Source organism: Malaclemys terrapin, chromosome 2 (genome assembly GCF_027887155.1).
Source record: "Malaclemys terrapin pileata isolate rMalTer1 chromosome 2, rMalTer1.hap1, whole genome shotgun sequence".
NCBI lineage: Eukaryota > Metazoa > Chordata > Testudines > Emydidae > Malaclemys > Malaclemys terrapin.
This window is the reverse complement of record NC_071506.1, coordinates 162,254,100-162,273,258: the sequence shown is the minus strand read 5'-3', so window position 1 is coordinate 162,273,258 and position 19,159 is coordinate 162,254,100. Positions and strand designations below refer to the sequence as shown.

At 43.1% G+C, this 19,159-nt stretch overlaps 1 protein-coding gene across 2 annotated transcripts in view; it reads right to left on the bottom strand.

Moving 5' to 3' along the window:
- Positions 1-7,569: 7,569 nt before the first annotated feature.
- NSUN2 (NOP2/Sun RNA methyltransferase 2) overlaps positions 7,570-19,159 on the bottom strand; it is a 57,718-nt gene continuing 46,128 nt past the window's right edge. For both annotated transcript variants that reach the window (XM_054018160.1, XM_054018161.1), the window contains exons 16-19: positions 16,949-17,029; positions 15,504-15,642; positions 10,929-10,968; positions 7,570-8,151 (exon numbers count right to left, since the gene is read on the bottom strand). In XM_054018160.1, coding sequence (XP_053874135.1) covers positions 7,767-8,151; positions 10,929-10,968; positions 15,504-15,642; positions 16,949-17,029 — 645 coding nt within the window. In that variant the 3' untranslated portion in view covers positions 7,570-7,766. The remainder of the gene's footprint in view (positions 8,152-10,928; positions 10,969-15,503; positions 15,643-16,948; positions 17,030-19,159) is intronic.

Below are 19,159 nucleotides of genomic sequence, written 5' to 3'. Positions count from 1 at the left end.
GGATTACATTGTACATTATGATTAACCACATACACCAATTGTTTTTAGGAGAACAAGGATTTAATTTGGACACCACTCTTTTTTAATTGAATTTCATCTATTAGTACTAGATTCATGCTTACACTGAGTAAGTTGTGCTGTGGAAAAAAAAACAAGCGTACAAATTGATTACAGTATAGTACTGAACATCACTATGTGATTGTTACAAACCTCAGATGATGCTAAAGTTCTGTAGCAATTATAAGACTGCAAGATAGACATAGCCAAACTTGCTTAGATAGTAAGCTGCTCTTTGCAACAAGGACTGTCCTTTTGTGACTAGACAATGCCTTGCACAATGCAGTCTTGGTTCACGAATAGGGCTCCTAAGCACTATGATCATACAAATAAATAAATACATTGCTAGCCATTTAACTTGTCCAGCTTGTCTAAGTCTTCTTTCTTATAGAACATTGACCTAATAATTAGAAGGTATGAGTTCTAGTCCCAGCTCTGCCACTAACTTGCTAAGTGACCTTGGGTAAATCACTGCCCCTCTCTGTGCCTCAGTTTCCTCATTCCTACTAGGAATATACCACCACTTTCTTTTGTAAAGCACTTTAAGATCCATGGATGAGGAGCAATGCATGAACTAACTATTTCTTACTGTGTGAGAGAGCAAACACAAAAGTATCTTCAGTGGAATTTTCAACAGTTTAAGAGACTTCAAAACACAAGCCCCACTGATTTTCAGTGTCATTTGTTTTCCCAAGTCACTTGGCTTTCAAAAATCTCACTCCAAATCCTTAACAGGGTGTAGCCTACTAATTTTGAAACAAATCGCAGGCATTATTAAAATCTATTTACTTTTTTAAAAATAAATTAGAATGGGCTACTGTGGGTAAGCAGGTTTCAAAGTGGTAGCTGTGTTAGACTGCATCAGCAAAAATAATGAGGAGTATTTGTGGCACCTTAGAGACTACCAAATTTATTTGGGCCTAAGCTTTCGTGGGCTAAAACCCACTTCATCCCCTTCCAATCTTTATTCAGGCCTAATTTGATGGTGTCCAGTTGTAGATCTTTGATGATGCACTGGAGAGGTTTTAGTTGGGGGCTGAAGGTGACGGCTAGTGGCGTTCTGTTACTTTCTTTGTTGGGCCTGTCCTGTAGTAGGTGACTTCTGGGTACCCTTCTGGCTCTGTCATTCTGTTTCACCTGCACATCTACAAATGTGATATATGCCATCATGTGCCAGCAATGCCCCTCTGCCATGTACATTGGCCAAACCGGACAGTCTCTTCACAAAAGAATAAATGGACACAAATCAGATATCAAGAATTATAACATTCAAAAACCAGTTGGAGAACACTTCAATCTCCCTGGACACTCAATAACAGACTTAAAAGTGGCAATGCTTAAAAAAAAACAAACAAAAACAAAAAACAAAAAAAACCCCACTACACCGAGAAACTGCAGAACTGGAATTAATTTGCAGACTGGACACCATCAAATTAGGCCTGAATAAAGACTGGGAGTGGATGGGTCACTACAAAAATTTACTTCCCCATACTAATTTCCTGCTACCGTTACTCACACCTTCTTGTCAACTGTTTGAAATGGGCCACCCTGATTACATTGGCCTCATTACCACTACCAAAAGTGATTTTTCCTCCCTTGTTATTCTACTGCTGAGAATAGCACACTTTCCCCTTTAACTGAATTGTCTCGTTAGCACTGACCCCCCACTTGGTAAAGCAACTCCCATCTTTTCATGTACTGTATATACTTGCCTACTGTATTTTCCACTCCATGCATCTGATGAAGTGGGCTGTAGCCCACAAAAGCTTATGCCCAAATAAATTTGTTAGTCTCTAAGGTGCCACAAGTACTCCTCGTTGTTTTTGTGGGTAAACAGTGCACGTGGGTCAGATTACTAGAACGTCTCCTTGGTTCCTTCACCACAAGCCTTTCTCCTTATCAGAGAACACGGGTAGCCGTGTTAGTCTGTATCCACAAAAACAACGAGGAGTCCAGTGGCACCTTAAAGACTAACAGATTTATTTGGGCGTAAGCTTTTGTGGGTAAAAAACCACTTCTTCAGATGCATGGTCTTTAACCCATGAAAGCTTATGCCCAAATAAATCTGTTAGTCTTTAAGGTGCCACCAGACGCCTCGTTCTTTCTCCTTATGGTATTCTCCCCCCAACCCTTCAATCTTTCTTTCAACCTCTTCAGATAGAAGACACAATTATATCTCAAGTTAAAGAATTAAAGCATGAGGTTCCTCTTGAACCACAGATCACACTCCTAGATCTCCTGGCAAGTCAGCCACAGTACAAAGCTTATAGGAATTGATATTTGCACTTTCAAGTGGGAGCTAGATGAGTCAAGTCACCTAGTTCTGGAGTAAAAGATCCCCAAGTGTGAAATATTGTCCATAGACAGTCTTCCTGCAAAACAAGCAAACTTCTGCTACCACCTATCACACATTTACATTTCTTTTGTGTTTACTGAACACTGATTAATTGCAGGAATTCTCCACAAGTCTAAAAGGACTTTTCATCCATTGTAGTTCATCCATTAAGGCTTTGGAAACATTTCTAACAGTATTATAATTGCTTAGTCTCGCTGACGCTCTCTTTCGTCTCCTTTTCTGCAGTGTGTAACTTCAGGGATACATGAAGCCGGTGCTCAATACAAAAAGTTGACAAACATGTCTCAGCCATTTGAACATTAGGCTATGTAACATGTTATTGCAGAATACATTTCAGGAAAAATATAAAAGATTCCAAGCCTGGAAAATGTTTGGAGCATAATGGAGATGCCATTTTGAACAAGTATTTCTATACAGATCAAAGGAGGTGCTGTAGTCATAATGAACAGGTCAGATTATGAACAGGAGGCTGCCAGGCAACTCTCCAAGACCACATTCTACAGGCCACTATCCTCTGATCCCACTGAGGAATACCAAAAGAAACTACACCATCTGCTCAAGAAACTCCCAGCTACAGTACGGGAACAAATCTACATGGACACACCCGCAGAACCCCGACCAGGGGTATTCTATCTGCTACCCAAGATCCATAAACCCGGAAACCCTGGACGCCCCATCATCTCAGGCATTGGCACTCTGACAGCAGGATTATCTGGCTATTTGGACTCTCTCCTCAGACCCTATGCTACCAGCACTCCCAGCTATCTTCGAGACACCACCGACTTCCTAAGGAAACTACAATGCATTGATGTTCTTCCTGAAAACACCATCCTGGCCACCATGGATGTAGAAGCACTTTATACCAATATTCCACATGAGGATGGACTACAAGCTGTCAGGAACAGTATCCCTGATGAGGCCACAGCAAGCCTGGTGGCTGAGCTTTGTGACTTTGTCCTCACCCACAACCACTTCAGATTTGGGGACAACTTATACCTTCAAGTCAGTGGCACTGCTATGGGTACTCGCATGGCCCCACAGTATGCCAACATTTTTATGGCTGACTTAGAACAACGCTTCCTCAGCTCTCGTCCCCTAATGCCCCTCCTCTACTTGCGCTATATTGATGACATCTTCATCATATGGACCCACGGAAAGGAGGCCCTTGAAGAATTCCACCTGGACTTCAACAATTTCCACCCCACCATCAACTTCAGCCTGGACCAGTCCACACAAGAGATCCACTTCCTGGACACTACAGTACAAATAATTGATGGTCACATAAACACCACCCTATACCGGAAACCTACTGACCGCTATACGTACCTACATGCCTCCAGCTTCCATCCAAGACACATCACATGATCCATTGTCTACAGCCAAGCCCTAAGATACAACCGAATTTGCTCCAACCCCTCAGACAGAGACAAACACCTACAAGATCTTTATCATGCATTCGTAAAACTACAATACCCACCTGGGGAAGTGAGGAAACAGATGGACAGAGCAAGACGGGTACCCAGAAATCACTTACTGCAGGACAGGCCCAACAAGGACAATAACAGAACACCACTGGCCATCACATACAGCCCCCAGCTAAAACCTCTCCAGCGCATTATCCACGATCTACAACCTATCCTGGAAAATGATCCCTCACTCTCACAGACCTTGGGAGGCAGGCCGGTCCTCGCTTACAGACAACCCCCCAACCTGAAGCAAATACTCACCAGCAACTACACACCACACCACAGAAACACCAACCCAGGACCAACCCCTGTAGCAAACCTCGTTGCCTACTCTGTCCCCATATCTACTCTGGCAACAGCATCAGAGGACCCAACCACATCAGCCACACCATCAGGGGCTCATTCACCTGCACATCCTCTAATGTCATATATGCCATCATGTGCCAGCAATGCCCCTCTGCCATGTACATTGGCCAAACGGGACAGTCCCTCCGCAAAAGAATAAATGGACACAAATCGGACATCAGGAATGGTAACATACATAAGCCAGTAAGTGAACACTTCAATCTCCCTGGTCATTCTATTACAGATTTAAAAGTCACTATCATTGAACAAAAAAACTTCAGAAACAGACTTCAAAGAGAAACAGCAGAACTAAAATTCATTTGCAAATTCAACACCATTAATCTGGGCTTGAATAGGGACTGGGAGTGGCTGGCTCACTACAGAAGCAGCTTTTCCTCTCCTGGAATTGACACCTCCTCATCTATTATTGGGAGTGGACTACATCCACCCTGATTGAATTGGCCCGGTCAACACTGGTTCTCCACTTGTGAAGTAACTCCCTGCTCTCCATGTGTCTGTATATAATGCCTGCATCTGTAACTTTCACTCTATGCATCTGAAGAAGTGAGGTTTTTACTCACGAAAGCTTATGCCCAAATAAATCTGTTAGTCTTTAAGGTGCCACCAGACTCCTTGTTGTTTTTATACAGACCAGTAAGAGTTGCTATTTTAGCAACTCAACCAATGGTAAATTAAGAGATGCAATACCACCAGTATTGATGGAACATGATTATTCCACTCTCTCCCCCACAAAAATCTTATAGAAAACAGCAAGTGGGAAAATAAATAGATGGCATGTATGGAAAGGAGATAATCCTGTCTTCCCAGGCTGATTCACCCACTGCTCTGGGCCAGACATTGTGTGAATTATCCATTCTTTGCAAGAATTAAGTTGAGTCAGGACAAGAACATCATCTCTGTAACTGCATGTGTGGGGTGAAGCAAGAGTCAGAAGCAGCATCACAGTTTATTAATAATAATCCTTGATTGACAAATTTCCTGGAGAATGAAATAATAATTTTAGCCCCTTATCACTGAAGTCTGGACCGACTACTGCAGAACTGAGTAACTGTTTTCCACCTTTGCTCTTGTGGCGGTGGTAATTACTGTTGCTGCGGGAAGGAGGGGTTACATCGCAGAGCCCTCCCCCGATCCATCTGCCCCCCCAACCAACACCACTGTCCCCTCCACCACCCTTGCCTACCATCTGCCTCCACTCCTCACTCCTGGACTCAGCTGTTTGCCACACTCTCCTCCACCATCTGGGACTGTTGCAGTAGCCAGCATAGACTGAGTGCACAAGCACATATGCCTTTTCCCTCCTTTGTGGGCTGGACCTCCACACCCTCTGCTTTGCTCACTGGAGCAGTTTGGCCCCTTCCTCTTCCCCTTGCTGCCCGTATAAAAAAATTTAGAATGAATTTTGCATTAGCACCAAGTGCCAAACAATGGTAGTTATAAAGAGTATTCTTTGGTTTACATTATCTTTAGAACCACACACAAAAAAACAAAAACAACCCTTTATTGATGTAAACGGGAAAAAAATTACCAATTTGAAGTATTTAAATATACTAATGCCGATGTGAACTTGTTGACAAAGTCAGTCAATCCTACCAGCTCAGGCAACCTGCTCATGGGTGACTTTTCATTAGATAGCAACATAATGGCAGGCATCATTAAAATAAAAATCCATACAGACAAATGAGAATTTGAGTGGGTGAATTTCTACACTATGTTCTAACTTTGATCAACAGTATTGATTGGATAAGAGTTACTATATTACGGGGAGAAGACATTGCAGGACTTGTACATGAGACCTTAAGGTTCAAATATACAACAAATATTTCACCCCTGCCATCCACTCAAATCAAATGCTTAATTCTCAAATGCAGACAAGCAAATATGAACTGTCTGGATGCCAATATTAAAACAGCATGAAATCCAAGTCACCCTAAAATAGAGAATTAGAGAGGAGTTAGGAATTTATTTGGAAGTTGTTGCCATACAAACAGCTTTCAAGGGAAAGCTCTGCTAAGTCATTTTCCAGTTTACAAAGCTGCCCAGAAGTAGCATAGCCAATTTCAAGTTGATTTGATCAAACAATAGAGGAAAGAATCCTAACTTTCATTTAAAATATATTTAGCAGGCTTTTCATTTCCAAAATGGACTCATCTTTAACAAATGAAATACGAGTTTGAATAGTTTTCTTAACCTTTTTTCATAAATTCTTAAGAGAAAAGTTTGTTACTACATGAGACTTTAAAAAAGAAAAAAGTGGGTGAGGTAATGCCTTTTATTGGACCAACTTCTGTTGGTGAGACAGACAAGCTTTCGAGCTATACAGGGCTGCTCTTCAGGTCTGGGAAAGGTACTCAAGAGTGTTTTTTTGTTCACTTATTTTCTTTAATACAATGTCAGAAGATCGGACATTCTTCTTTATGAAATTATACAAAACTGAAATAGAGACCGTTAGTCTGATAATGTCGTTGAGATTACGGACCAGTTAGTTGTAGCTGTGGGGTATCGCTGAATTGGTAAAAGTGGCTCTGAGCCATTTAGCACTTTGTGTATCAAACCCAATACTTTAAATTCCACCCATAATTACCTAGTAGGGCAACCAACACAGATTTTGGAACACTGGTGTCATGTGCTCCTGCTAGGAAGCACTGCTAACCTAGGATTGCTTTCTGTGGTAGCTTGTTTCCAGGTACACTTAAGGTATAGTGCCCAGGTAGAGTGCAATGCAGCAGTCTAGTCTTGAAGTGACAGAGGCATGGATTACAAAAGCATGATAGGCATCAGGAAGGGATGGCTGCAGTTTCCCAGCCAGGCAAATGACCAACAGTGTTCCTGGATATTGCTACTGTATGTTACACAGACATTAACTGGCTCTCAAACTTGGGAAATTGCCTTTTCATCTACGACTTTTGCACATACGCAGTGTACAAATATATATGTTCTGTAGTTCCTATTTGGGGGGTTGTGTCTTGTTTATAACTTTGAATTTACTCGGTAACAAGAGTAATTTTTCTGGTAACTGTACTAGTTGGTACATCGGCCCAATATGTTTTATACTTTACAACAGACTATTTAGCATCATTAACTATAGAGGAAAATTACTTCTTTTGTAATTATGTTTCCCTGAAAACCTCATGCATTTTGCATGAAAGCCTATTGATCTTCTTTCAAAAATGATCCTATCAAGACAAACTCAGACAGGATTTACAGATTAAATAAAAAATTCATATTTGAAAAATCACTCTCTACATACTGGTGCATAGTCCATCGCTGGCAACAGACATACCACATTACCAATGCTATGGAGTTAAATGGGAAGAACAAGAAAGACTCTTAGGGGAAGATTTTTTTTTTTTTTTATTTAAAAAATAAAACAGGAAGGAACTTCTGTAAAAAGAATGCCTCATGCCACATTTCAACCTCCCCCAAGAAACAAACAGTTTTAAAAGTGTATTTACATACTGAAGACAAAAGTCTAGATTACATCTCATAAAAGTAACACCAAAATGACAGACAGTGAAAACTCAAGCTTTCACACTACTAAGGTCAGCAATGTCTCTATTTTCAGCATTTTCACTGGAAGGCTGGACATTTCCCATTTTATTCTCTGGTTCTATAACACTGCTTTCCATAAGCTCGTGAATAGGTTCTTCATCCACTTCTGCCTCCATTTTTGTGGCTAATTCATTGTGTTCCATATCCATCTCTTCCTCCATTTGCTTTGTGCTGTCCTGATCTCCTTCCTCTGTTTTACTTTCAAAATTCTCCTCTCTTCTCTTTGCTTTAAACACTTCAACTCCCATCATCCTCAGGTAATGAAGTCTCTCATTCTTGGGCACAAAGGCACGAAGTGAGGTCTTTCCATGCCAGCCACACAGAACAATAGGGCACTGAAGGGTATCAGGTTTGCTATTAAAAAATTAGGTGTTTGGTAAAGATTGAGTAAATTAATATTTAAAATATTTCTGTAGAAATTAATTCTCATTTAATAACTATACACATGATTTCAATACAGCAAGTCAACCGTATTATGTATCTCTAACAGCAATTTTACTTTTAATGCAATACCTAATCCAGCACTGGTTAAACACTGATAAGGAAGTCAATATTACAGATTGTGAGAGGAACATACAGGCAGGCAGAGCAATAGCTATATAAATTAATATTTCATAGATTCATGGAGTTTGATCAAATAGGAGAACAGACTAAGGCCAAAAGGCACTATTTGTCACAGGCCATTACATTTCACCTAATTACCCTGTACTGAGCCTAAAGCATGCCTTCCAGAAAGGCATCCACTTTTGATCCGAAAACATGGAGTTGGAGAATCTTTTACTAGCCACTGGAACAAACTGCCAAGGAAAAAAACTGTTTTGTGGTGTTTTTTGATTTTTTTTGTTTTTTTTTTAAGAAAAAGGGGTGTGTGTGCTTTTTTTCATTTGTCTGGCTTGAGCTTCCAAAAACTGGTTCTTGTTACATCTTTCTCCCCTAGATTTAAAAGCCCTGAGTACCCAGTATTCTCTCCCCACGAAGGCACCTATGCACTGCGGTCAAGTGACCTCTTAATCTTCTTTTTGATAACCTAAACAGATTGAACTCCATAAAGCATTTTCTTCGGCACTTGAATAATTTTTGTGGCTATTTTCTGCACCCTTTCCAATTTTTCAACATACTTTTCCGTTTCCTCACACAGTAGCGAGGAAGGGAAGAATTTTTAAATCCCAGGATTCTTTTCATATATGGAAGAGACAGAGAATCCATTGATCAAAATTAAACCAGATGTATAGAAGTTTGAAAAAAAAAATATACGCATCCAACTTGCCATTGGCAAATAGAAAGTTTTCCTACTAAGCCATCCATTTCTGCATCATTTAAGCTTTCCTTTAAAATAAAACTGTCTGATCCTTACAATTTCAAAGGTAATTTTCTCCATGTGAGCTGTTACCTTCGTGAGTTGACTGACAACTCCAATGCCTCTGCTACTGCTCTGCGTTTTACAAAGTAAAAGACAGACAAGACAAGAGTCATTCTCACTTTTTCTATTCCAAACCCCGCAGGCAGCAGGGAAACTGGTAAAGAACTATGTTAATTTCACTGTAGAACTGTGCTCCGCAAAGCTATTAGCAGCAACAGAGGTAAGCACTGGAGTTGTTAATGAGGAAGGAGGAGCCAAAAAAAAAAAAAAATCCAAGACCATAAGGAGGAATAGAGAGTATATGTTGGATATGTCTCCCCTGCCTGGTATTGCTCTTGACCTTACTGGTGGGCTTCCATTCACATTTTTCTTTACTTATTTGAGGCTAGTTGGCTTAGTCTTTGAGTTAATAAATATTTCAAGCCTTGTATTTACATTCAGAGCTCGGACAATAGCGAAGGTGAAGTGCAAAGTCTGCTTAACCTCTAAGGGCTTGGCTATACTTGCAGTTGTAGAGAGCTTTGGATTAAACCAGCCTTCGGAGAGCGCACTACGGAAAGCGCTCCAGTCTGTCCACACTGACAGCTGCAAGCGCACTGGCGTGGCCACATTTGCAGCATTGGGAGCGGTGCATTATGGGCAGCTATCCCAGCGTTCAAGTGGTTGCAATGTGCTTTTCAAATGAGAGGGGTGGGGTGGAGTTTGTTGTTTGTATGTGGGAGGTGAGAGAGAGTGGGTTTTTGGAGTGTTGACAGCATGTCAGCAAGCTATCTTGTAAGTTCAGATTCCCTGATCCCCCCCACCTCTCACTCACTTAGTGAACGTTTGCTTTGCCCCATTGCAGATAAGCAGACGCTGTCTGAAACAGAGCTCTGAAAAGACACTTCCGCATTCCTCAGCCAATTTCACAACAAAGAGAAGAGAGGCCCCTTGATTTAATGGGATTATGGGATGTTTCCAGAGGTCAATCAGAGCGCTGTAACTTAACCTCCTGTTTACACTGGCCCTGGGGCGTCTCAGCCAATACGCAACAGCCGTTATCCCTCTTGTGGAGGTGGAGTACCAGGAGCGCTCTAGCCAGGGACTCAGAGCGCTCTACGTGCCTTGCCAGTTTGGACCGGGAGTAAGGTAGAGCACTCTAGGAGGCTTTATTGCGGTATAAAGTGTAGCCAAGCCCTAATCTGCCATGACTTTTTAGAAATGTGAGTTTACAAAAATGGCCACCACAACTGCACCCATTTAGAATTCTAACTGCCTAAATATTTTGGCCTCCACTTTGGCATGTAAATTAGAAGCACCAAGCTGCAACTGCAATGCTGAAGGACAAGTTCAGGACCAAACAAAAATAGGGGCCCTAACATCCATGGCTGAAAGAAGATTTAAAAAACAACATTTATTGACCAAATTTAAGGAGAATCAACATTAGTTTTTTTTTAAAATGTATGAAGTGCTAATGCCACATTTATGAATAATTTTCATGCTCCAATACTGACTATGATGGAGTGAAGTACCACTTGGCTGTTGCTAGGCATAACCACTAAACCAATGGAAGCCTATTTTTCTAATCAGCAAATACAGTGAAAATTAATTCACAGCAAATATTTTCATTTCAAAAAATGCTCAAATGCTTTAAACTGACACTGAAATTCAAGATAAAGACCCATTGTAATGAGTTATGTGCTTTTGTTTCTATATTCACATGTATTTCTCTTACACATTTTCTGAGTGGGGATAAGTGAAAAAAATATATATTAGTAAAGTATCTACTTACCTGGGATCTGGTTCATACTTCAGGACAATGCTCCCCATTGCTAGCAAAGAAAGATTAGGTAAATTTACTTGGAAACGTATTAAAAATACTTGTGATTCCAAAATGTTCTAACAGCAAAATGTGTATTGTTGTACAGCAAACAGAACAGCCTTATCGCAAAAAAACCATCCTCATAGAAACCAATATATGCCTGAATTCTAGAACAATAAAAATTTCTCTCTACAAATCTGGTTACGGGTTCCATATGAAGTATTGAAAAATAAATCAGAAGTCACAGAATGTTGGCCAAAAGACTAGATTAGAGTTTTGGAAGAATATTTTTGTCTCTACATTTTATCTTAAAGGGACAGCATCAGGCATGCAGATACCAGTATGATGAGTATGGATGCAATATTATATAGAACCCTAGCATGAAAGAACTAAAATCAAACTTCTGTCTGAATTTTTACAAGTAATACTTGAGACTACTATAGCTGAAAGAGTTTAACAAATTCTTTTGCTTTACTGTGTACATTTGACAGAACTACGCTTAGAGGCATTTTTTACTGTTTCTCCTGTATAGTCAGTGCCCTGTTTGTAAAAGGGTTTTTCACATAACGGGGAGAGAAAAAAAAAGTTCAGAGTGAGCATCTTTTCCTACTTGTTTAGATAAAATATTAGTATATTTAGTCTAGAGATGGCCAATGCCACCCTTAAAACATACAATGAATAAAGACATCTGCGGGGGTAGGAACAGCTTCAACTAAAGTATATGCAGGAACAAAAATAGGCAGAGTTAAGAAATGTGGCTAGTCAGAAGTTCTTGCTGAATTTATGCTTTGTGAGAATCCCAGACCCGTGACTTTTCTGGTTCCATGAAGGTCACGTTCTATGCAAGAGTCCAGGCTCTCTGGGTCCTGCAGGGTTTACAAACCTTAGTCTAGTAAGCTTCCAGGGTTGGGGCCAGTGGCGTAGCCAGGTTTTAATATCAAGGGGAGTGAACACAAAAAAAAAAGACGCCACCTGACACATCAAATTACTAATTACATACTTTTAAATTCGTTATACATATTTATTTCGTACTTAAAATAAAAACATAAGAATGATATTGTTTTACAAGTACGTTAGCCCACTTGACAAGTTTTATTGTCCTTGGGTCTGGCTTCCATCCCCTCTACAACTGTTGCAGCTGTCTGGAGGTGCCTGCCTTCCACACCTTCCTCATTCACACCTCATTCATTGAACAGGTCAACTGATTAAGGGGTGAGGGGAAATCTTAGTCTATTCTTAGCAAAGAGACGTTTTTCTTCTATCTTATTCTATTCTTAGGGGTTATAACATTATACCAAGGGCAATGCAAAGTTTCTATATGAGGCTTTGATACAAAGGTTTCATGAAAACAGAGGTCACACATGGGTAGACCCACTACTGTGAAGAGGCACAATGTAAAGTCATATGAAAATTATCAGAGATTTATCTACAGAAGCCCATCATTTGGGAATCATGGGGGGGCTGGCTGGCTCACCCTGCTGCTCTCCTGTTCTACAGGATCAGAGGTGACTAGGTACCAGAACTATCAATCCATCACCTCTCTCCAGTGCGCCATTCAGTCCAAATAAATAAATAGTTAAAAAAAAACAAAAAACCAACACTTTAAAAAAAAAAAAACCTCCCAAGTTCCATTTATTGCAGCAAAATGTCTTCAAAGGATCAGACCAAAGTATTACCAGTGACATGCGCAGAATATCAACTACAAACCCATTCGGGAAGGCAGTGAGCAATTCCAAGTGGCTGAAGGCTTAGTGCAGAAAGGCAAGAGAGATGCCTGAGAGCTCCGATTAGGTGTCTGGGTTTTATCGATGGAGCCTACATAAAAGACCCTGTGGCGAGGGGTGCTGGGGAGCACCCCACCAACCCAGATATGCAGGGGGAGTGCATGATATGTGAGAGGGATTCAGTGGGGACCAGGCCATCTTCTGTGCCGGCATGGGGGAGGGGGCTGATCCTGGATGTATTTTTAGTAAAGGGGTGGGGGGAGGGGGGGGAATCAGATTCACTCATCTATGGGTGTAACCATTGGGTAGACTGTGAGAGTGCGGTGCCCCCTAGTGGCTGGTTCCACTTGCTCACAGCCAATGGGGTAGTTCCCTTGGCTCAAGGGGGTTGGTACTTGTGGGGCTACAGGTCCAGGGTACAATCTCTGGGGCGGCGGGCATTGTAAATATATTATATAAAGCAGCCAATCCTGCTACTGCTAGAGAAAACTCAGCTGCCATCTTGGAAAGCGTGGGGTGCAGACATGAGCTCTGGAGCATTTCCCATTCTTTAGGGGTATCTGCAGCTTAGGGGATGGGCTTCTAGATAAGGCAACAGACTGGGTCTTGGGAGATGTAGGTTCAGTTCCTGCCTCTGCCACAGACTCCCTGGGGGGACCTTGGATGAGTCACTTAATCTCCCTGGGCCTCAGTTCCCTGTCTGTAAAATGGGGATAATACTCCATCCTCGGTCTGTTTGGAGTGAGGGTACTGTCTCTTACTAGCACAATGGGCCCTCATCTAGCTGGAGCCTCCAGAAGCTACCTTCCTAATACCAGAAGGTTTTTTTCAGACCGTATAGGCCCCTTTCCATACAGGTGACCTGACTGAGTGGAACAAGAAAGGATCAAACCCAATACATATGTGGGAGGTGGCATGGGTCTAGTAGACAGGGCACTGGACTGGGAATCAGGAGAGCTGGGCCTGATCTGAGCTCTGCCACTGACCCATTAAGTGGCCTTGGGCAAGTCACTTCCCCTCTCTGTGCCTGTTTCCCCTTCCAACCTGGGCCTGTCTTGCCCACATAGATTGCAGGCTCAGTCTCTTTCCATGTGACTATCCTGGGAGTCCCAATCTTTGTTACGGTCTCTGACTGCTCCTATAATACACATCCTGAAATGGCAGAACGCTCCTGAACTGTTCTAGTCCAGACCCAAGACAGCAGCATCTCCCCTGACCTAGGCCAAAGAGGGCCATGTTTCCGAAGGACCTAGTTTGCTGTGTTACCAGGGGCTCAGGGACGCAAGTGGGGGCCAGGCACCTCCCACAAACTCTGCAGCCTCAGCGTGCCCAATAAAGATCTCTCCCCTACAACTCTGTCTGCCCCCCCCCCACCCCATTAGTGTTGCTGAAACAAACCCGAGGGGTCATTGTTCCCCATCCTTCAGCCCCCCCACTGCAAATACCAAGGAAAACTTGACACTCAAGTGCATGGAGGGGGGGTTAAGAAGCTTGTCCAGAAGAAAATGACACCGCTCAAAAATTATTTGGAGGCACCTGTATCCAGTGGTGAGCTGGAGCCCGTTTGCGTGAACTGGTTATTAAATTTAGAAGCTAGTTTAGAACTGGTTGTTAAAGGGGTGGGCAATTGGGAGAGGGAGGTTTTTCTGTCGTTACACTGGCCCACAGGCCACATCTGGCCCTCCTGAGCTCCCGGCTGGGGAGGCTCCCCCACCTCCCCCATCTTGCAGAGCCTCAGCGTGCCCTGCCGCCAGCGCTCTGGACCGCTCTGCAGCTCCTATCACTTTGAGCGGCATGGTAAGGGGGTGGGGCTGAGAGCTCCAGTAGGCCGTGCAGTATCCATACACACTGCCCTGAGCAACATGGTAAGGGGGCTGGGAGGAAGGGTTGGGTAGAGGGTGCGGTCCTGGGGGAGGGTGGGGGTCTCAGGAGTGGGTGGTTAGGGGACAAAGAGCAGGGTTGTTGGGTTGCGGATTCTGAGGCGGGACAAGGGATTGGATGCGGGGGGAGAGGGGACTTGTACTCACCGGGTGGTTCCCTACCAGGTCTTTGGCAGTGGGCCCTTCACTCACTCCGGGTCTTTGGCAGCTCTGCAGGGCCTGCCACCGACGTGCCCCTGAAGACCCGGAGCGAGTCAAGGACCTGCCGCTGAAGAACAACCCTGCCCTGCCTTGAGTCCGCCCCCTCCCTGCCCCTATTGGACCCCTTCCCTGCCCCTATTGGACCCCTTCCCAAATCCCTGCCCTGCCCCCGACTCTGTGCCCTCCATATCCCTATTGGACCCCTCCCCAAATTCCCACCCTGGCCCCACCTCTTCCCCAGTGTGCCGCATTCCCCCTTCTCCCCTCCCAGGCTTGCCGCGAATCAGTTTCGCAGGGCAAGCACTGGGAGCCAGGGCAGGGGAGGAGGCGACAGACTGGAGGTGCGCTGGGTGGGTGCTCAAGGCCGGGACCGGGGAGCTGGGCTGGGCTTTTTTCCCCATGGGTGCTCCCTCCAGCCCCGGAGCATCCAGAGTCGGTGACAGCAAGGCACCACCTTTGGTGAATATACTCAGTGGGGGGAGTGGCTGTTCCCCCTGCTCCCCCCCTAGCTACGCTCCTAGTTGGGGCCAGATGGAGCCACAGCCTCTGGAAAGGCTCTTGTCTCAAGCACATTAGAATGTCTATATTAACTATTGCACTATAGATGGCTAGAAGTCATGGCTAAAACTAATATATTAAAGTAGTTGGATTTTCCATTAATTTGAATGGATAGCTCATTGCAAGGAGTTTGCAAGTTTTACAGATGCACTATTTTGCCATAATAAAAACAGAAAGCTTACCCAAGTCTTTGACCCGTTTGTGTGTTTCACTGCTAAATTTGCTTAAGAATGGATTCTCTTGAGTTAACAGCACTTTAACATCTTCTATGCACACATTTATAATCCTTGCATTAATGAATGGGTACAGTGTATATATTCCCTGGTGGTAAAAAATACAATTAGTTTCAAAATGCAATCTCTGCTTGTGATGCTATATGAAAGATGGGTAGCTATTTATCATATTTAATTATACAACTGCAATAAATCTTATATAAGTCATCTAAAGTATCTTTAGAAAAGTTATGATTTGCTAAATTGATAATCCTGTTTATTTGCATGTATCATCTTTGTATCTGAAGTTATGAATATCTGCTATATATTTGTATCTCAAACTTGTGCTTTTGTGTTCCTAGGTGGCACCCCCAGACAAATTTGCATCAGCATTGGCTATCTCTGCGCTGATGGCCCATCCATGAGTTAATAGGCCATTGAAGGGACTCAACTCGCCCTGCTGTTCTTCTTGAGGATGCCTCAGATAGCCTGGAGCCACTGATGCCCTATGATTCAGCAGAGCATGTAAGGAGATGTGGTAATGGCATGTGACCCTGGACTCCATTTCTGCTAGTAAATTTCCATGTACCTGTGCTGTGAACTATAAATTGCAGTGATATAATAGCTGCATCATCTTCATTCCTGTGGCATTCCTCTGAACTGTAACTTTCTATGGAAGCTTTGAACAGAGGACTGAATGACCCTGAAGCTTTCAGGCGTGATCCAGAAAGCAACTTTTGCAAGCCAGCAGAATTATCATCTCTGCTATGAACCCGATCCACAACTCTATAATCACTTGTAATGTATATGATTACATTGACTATTTAACAACTCTCTCTCTTTTTTGTTAAAATAATAAAACCTTTAGACTAAAGGAATTGGCTTCAGTATAATATCTGGGTAAAGTCTAAGTCTATATAATGACCTGGGGAAGTGACCAATCCTTTGGGATAGGAAGAACTTCATATGTGATGAATCAGGTTTTCAGTAACCTCTCATCATAAAGCCCAGATGTCTGGGTAGTGATATGGGGACTGTGTTGTTAGCTTCTTGTTAACCAGAGTAGTGCTACAGAAGCTCATTCTGTTACTGGTTTGGTAAAACTAATGTTAGAATAAACCACCAGTTTTGGGTGTGTCTGTCCTATTTTTATCAGTCTGTCCTGAGTTTGGCATTCTCAGCTGTATCCCACACCAGCCATCACCACACTGCTTTCTGACAAAAGACCAAATTAAAGAAAAGCTCTGAATGAACAGTAACATCAGAAAGCAATCCATTTGTTTAATGCAGTTTAAAACGCTAAGTTTGGAGGCTGCATTTCATAATATGCAACATTCATATTGAGGATACAGGAGGCACTATGGGAAATATGAATAGAGATCCCATGATATGAAAGCATAGTGCTTTGCAATTACCTCTTGTGCTAGTCTGAAGGCACAGCCGAACTGTTCACCATCACTGTTGCGAGACCAGACTTTTATTCCAGTGTTAATAACCTGTCAATCAAAGTAAAAAAGTACCAGTCAAGTTTAAGGAAAAACAAGTTTAAGAGTTATGTAGCTCATCTTGAAACTGCTTAACTAGCAATCACAGGGAAGAGTAACTCTGCCATACAGAGGTCTTCATTTCTGTTGGAGATTGAATTAAACTTAAAAGTCAGAATCAAAATTTAGACCAGCTTATATGATTAGTGCTGTTCAAGTTATAGTGCTGTGGGAGAAAAGGATGAATAAAAGTTCCCAACTCTGAAGGTACAGTTATACATCTTGGGGCATCCTCTTGTTAACCACTTCCTTGTTGAAAACTGATCACTTATCCCTATGGGGAGAAGAGGTGGTCTTGCTATTAAGGCACTAAAATGCTTCTAAGAAATAGGTTCAGTTTCCAGCTCTGTTTAGGACTTCCTGTGTGACCTTGGAAAAGTCACTTAAGGCCAAGATTAAAAACATATATACTGTGTCAAGGCACCTCCTTCGTTTCGCCAGACTTAGCACTTCCCTCTCTGGCGATGGTGGGTCTGGGGGAAATCAGTCCCACTCTGGACAGTGTTTGCCTCCCCCCCGTGCTCCTTTGGCAGTGTTTCCAGGGTAGGCCCCACGGTTGACCTAATGGGTGATCCTTCATCAAAGAAAAAGGAAACAGTCTCTTAAACCCCAAAGCAAAAGGGAATACCTTTCCTTGCCTCCTCACTGGGGCACGGTGTCATCCTGTTGCTTGTCCTGAGCTGTCAGTCCTTCCCCTAGCAGCAGGGGCGGCTCCAGGCACTAGTGCGCAGCAAGTGCGTGCCTGGGGCGGCAAGCCGTGGGGGGCGGCGGCACGCCTGCCGGAGGTCCGCCGGTCCCGCAGGAATTCAGTGGTGGGTACACTGAAGGCGCAGGACTGGCAGATCACCCACAGAAACGCCGCCGAACCCAGGTGACCAGTGGACCGCCCGCAGGCGTGCCACAGAAGGCTGCCTGACTGCCATGCTTGGGGCGGCAAAATACAGAGCCGCCCCTGCCTAGCAGGCACTCAGGTTTGGCTGTTCCCCTATAGGAAGGAGCACAGCCTCTCAACCCGGAAAAGCCGTAGCTTGTCTCTCTCCCGCACTCTTTCTGCCTAGAGGAGAGTTTTGTAAAGGCCTCAGGCAGCCCTTAACTGGATTCCCTAATTGACCTGAGGTACCCCCTCTCAGCTTGTAGGAAAAAACATTCTAGGGCTAACATATCGGCCTTCCAAGACCCTTTTGCAACCGTCCGGCCTGACTTTGACACACACTCACAGTTTTTAATCTTGGCCTTAAGTGACTTTTCCATATATGTATATGTGTGTGCGTGTATTTTTATTTTATTGATATATATTCGATATAATAAAAAATGTACACACACACGTACACATTTAATGTTAAGATCCTAAATCCATTTTAAGCACCCATGCTTAGCAGCGTAACCCCCCTCCCCCCCCCCCGGCCAAAAAAACCAACAAAACAAACAAAAAACTCTTGCCATTAATCTTTTGGTTCCCATCTGTACAATGAGAATATTTCCCTATCTCACAAGTGTGTTCCAAGGATAAGCCATTAATGTTTGTGAAATGCCCAGATATTTCTCTGATGAAGGCCATAATTTGGCCTTTATTTCGGAGGCTATGAAATCTCTGAACACTTTCACACATGATCCAGAGGGCTGTAATATATCTCTTTCCACTATAGGTCCGTCCGGAAAACAAGAATTCCACTTCACAAAAAAATTTGAGGTTTTAACATATCTGCTCTGATGTGAACAAAACTTTTAATGAAAAAACCCACACCCCAGAATAGCCAAAAGGCAATGGCACTCGCTTGGGATGTGGAAGACTGATTCAAGTCCCTGATGTGAATCAGACCTTAATGACTATTCTGAGAGTAGCCACTACATTTCCACAAAAAAGGGAAGTTATTTACTGGTTCAGTAACTGGAGTTCTTCAAGATGTGTCATCTATGTGTGTTCCATGCCTGGTGAGCAAGCACTCCATGCACTGGAGATCATAATACTTTAGCCTGCAGTGTCCCCACTCCCTGCATAGCCTCAGGACCTTCACCGCTTTGAGTATATAAAGCAGGGTGGAAAAACAAACTGACCCTCTGTTCCTTTACCACTACCCAGTC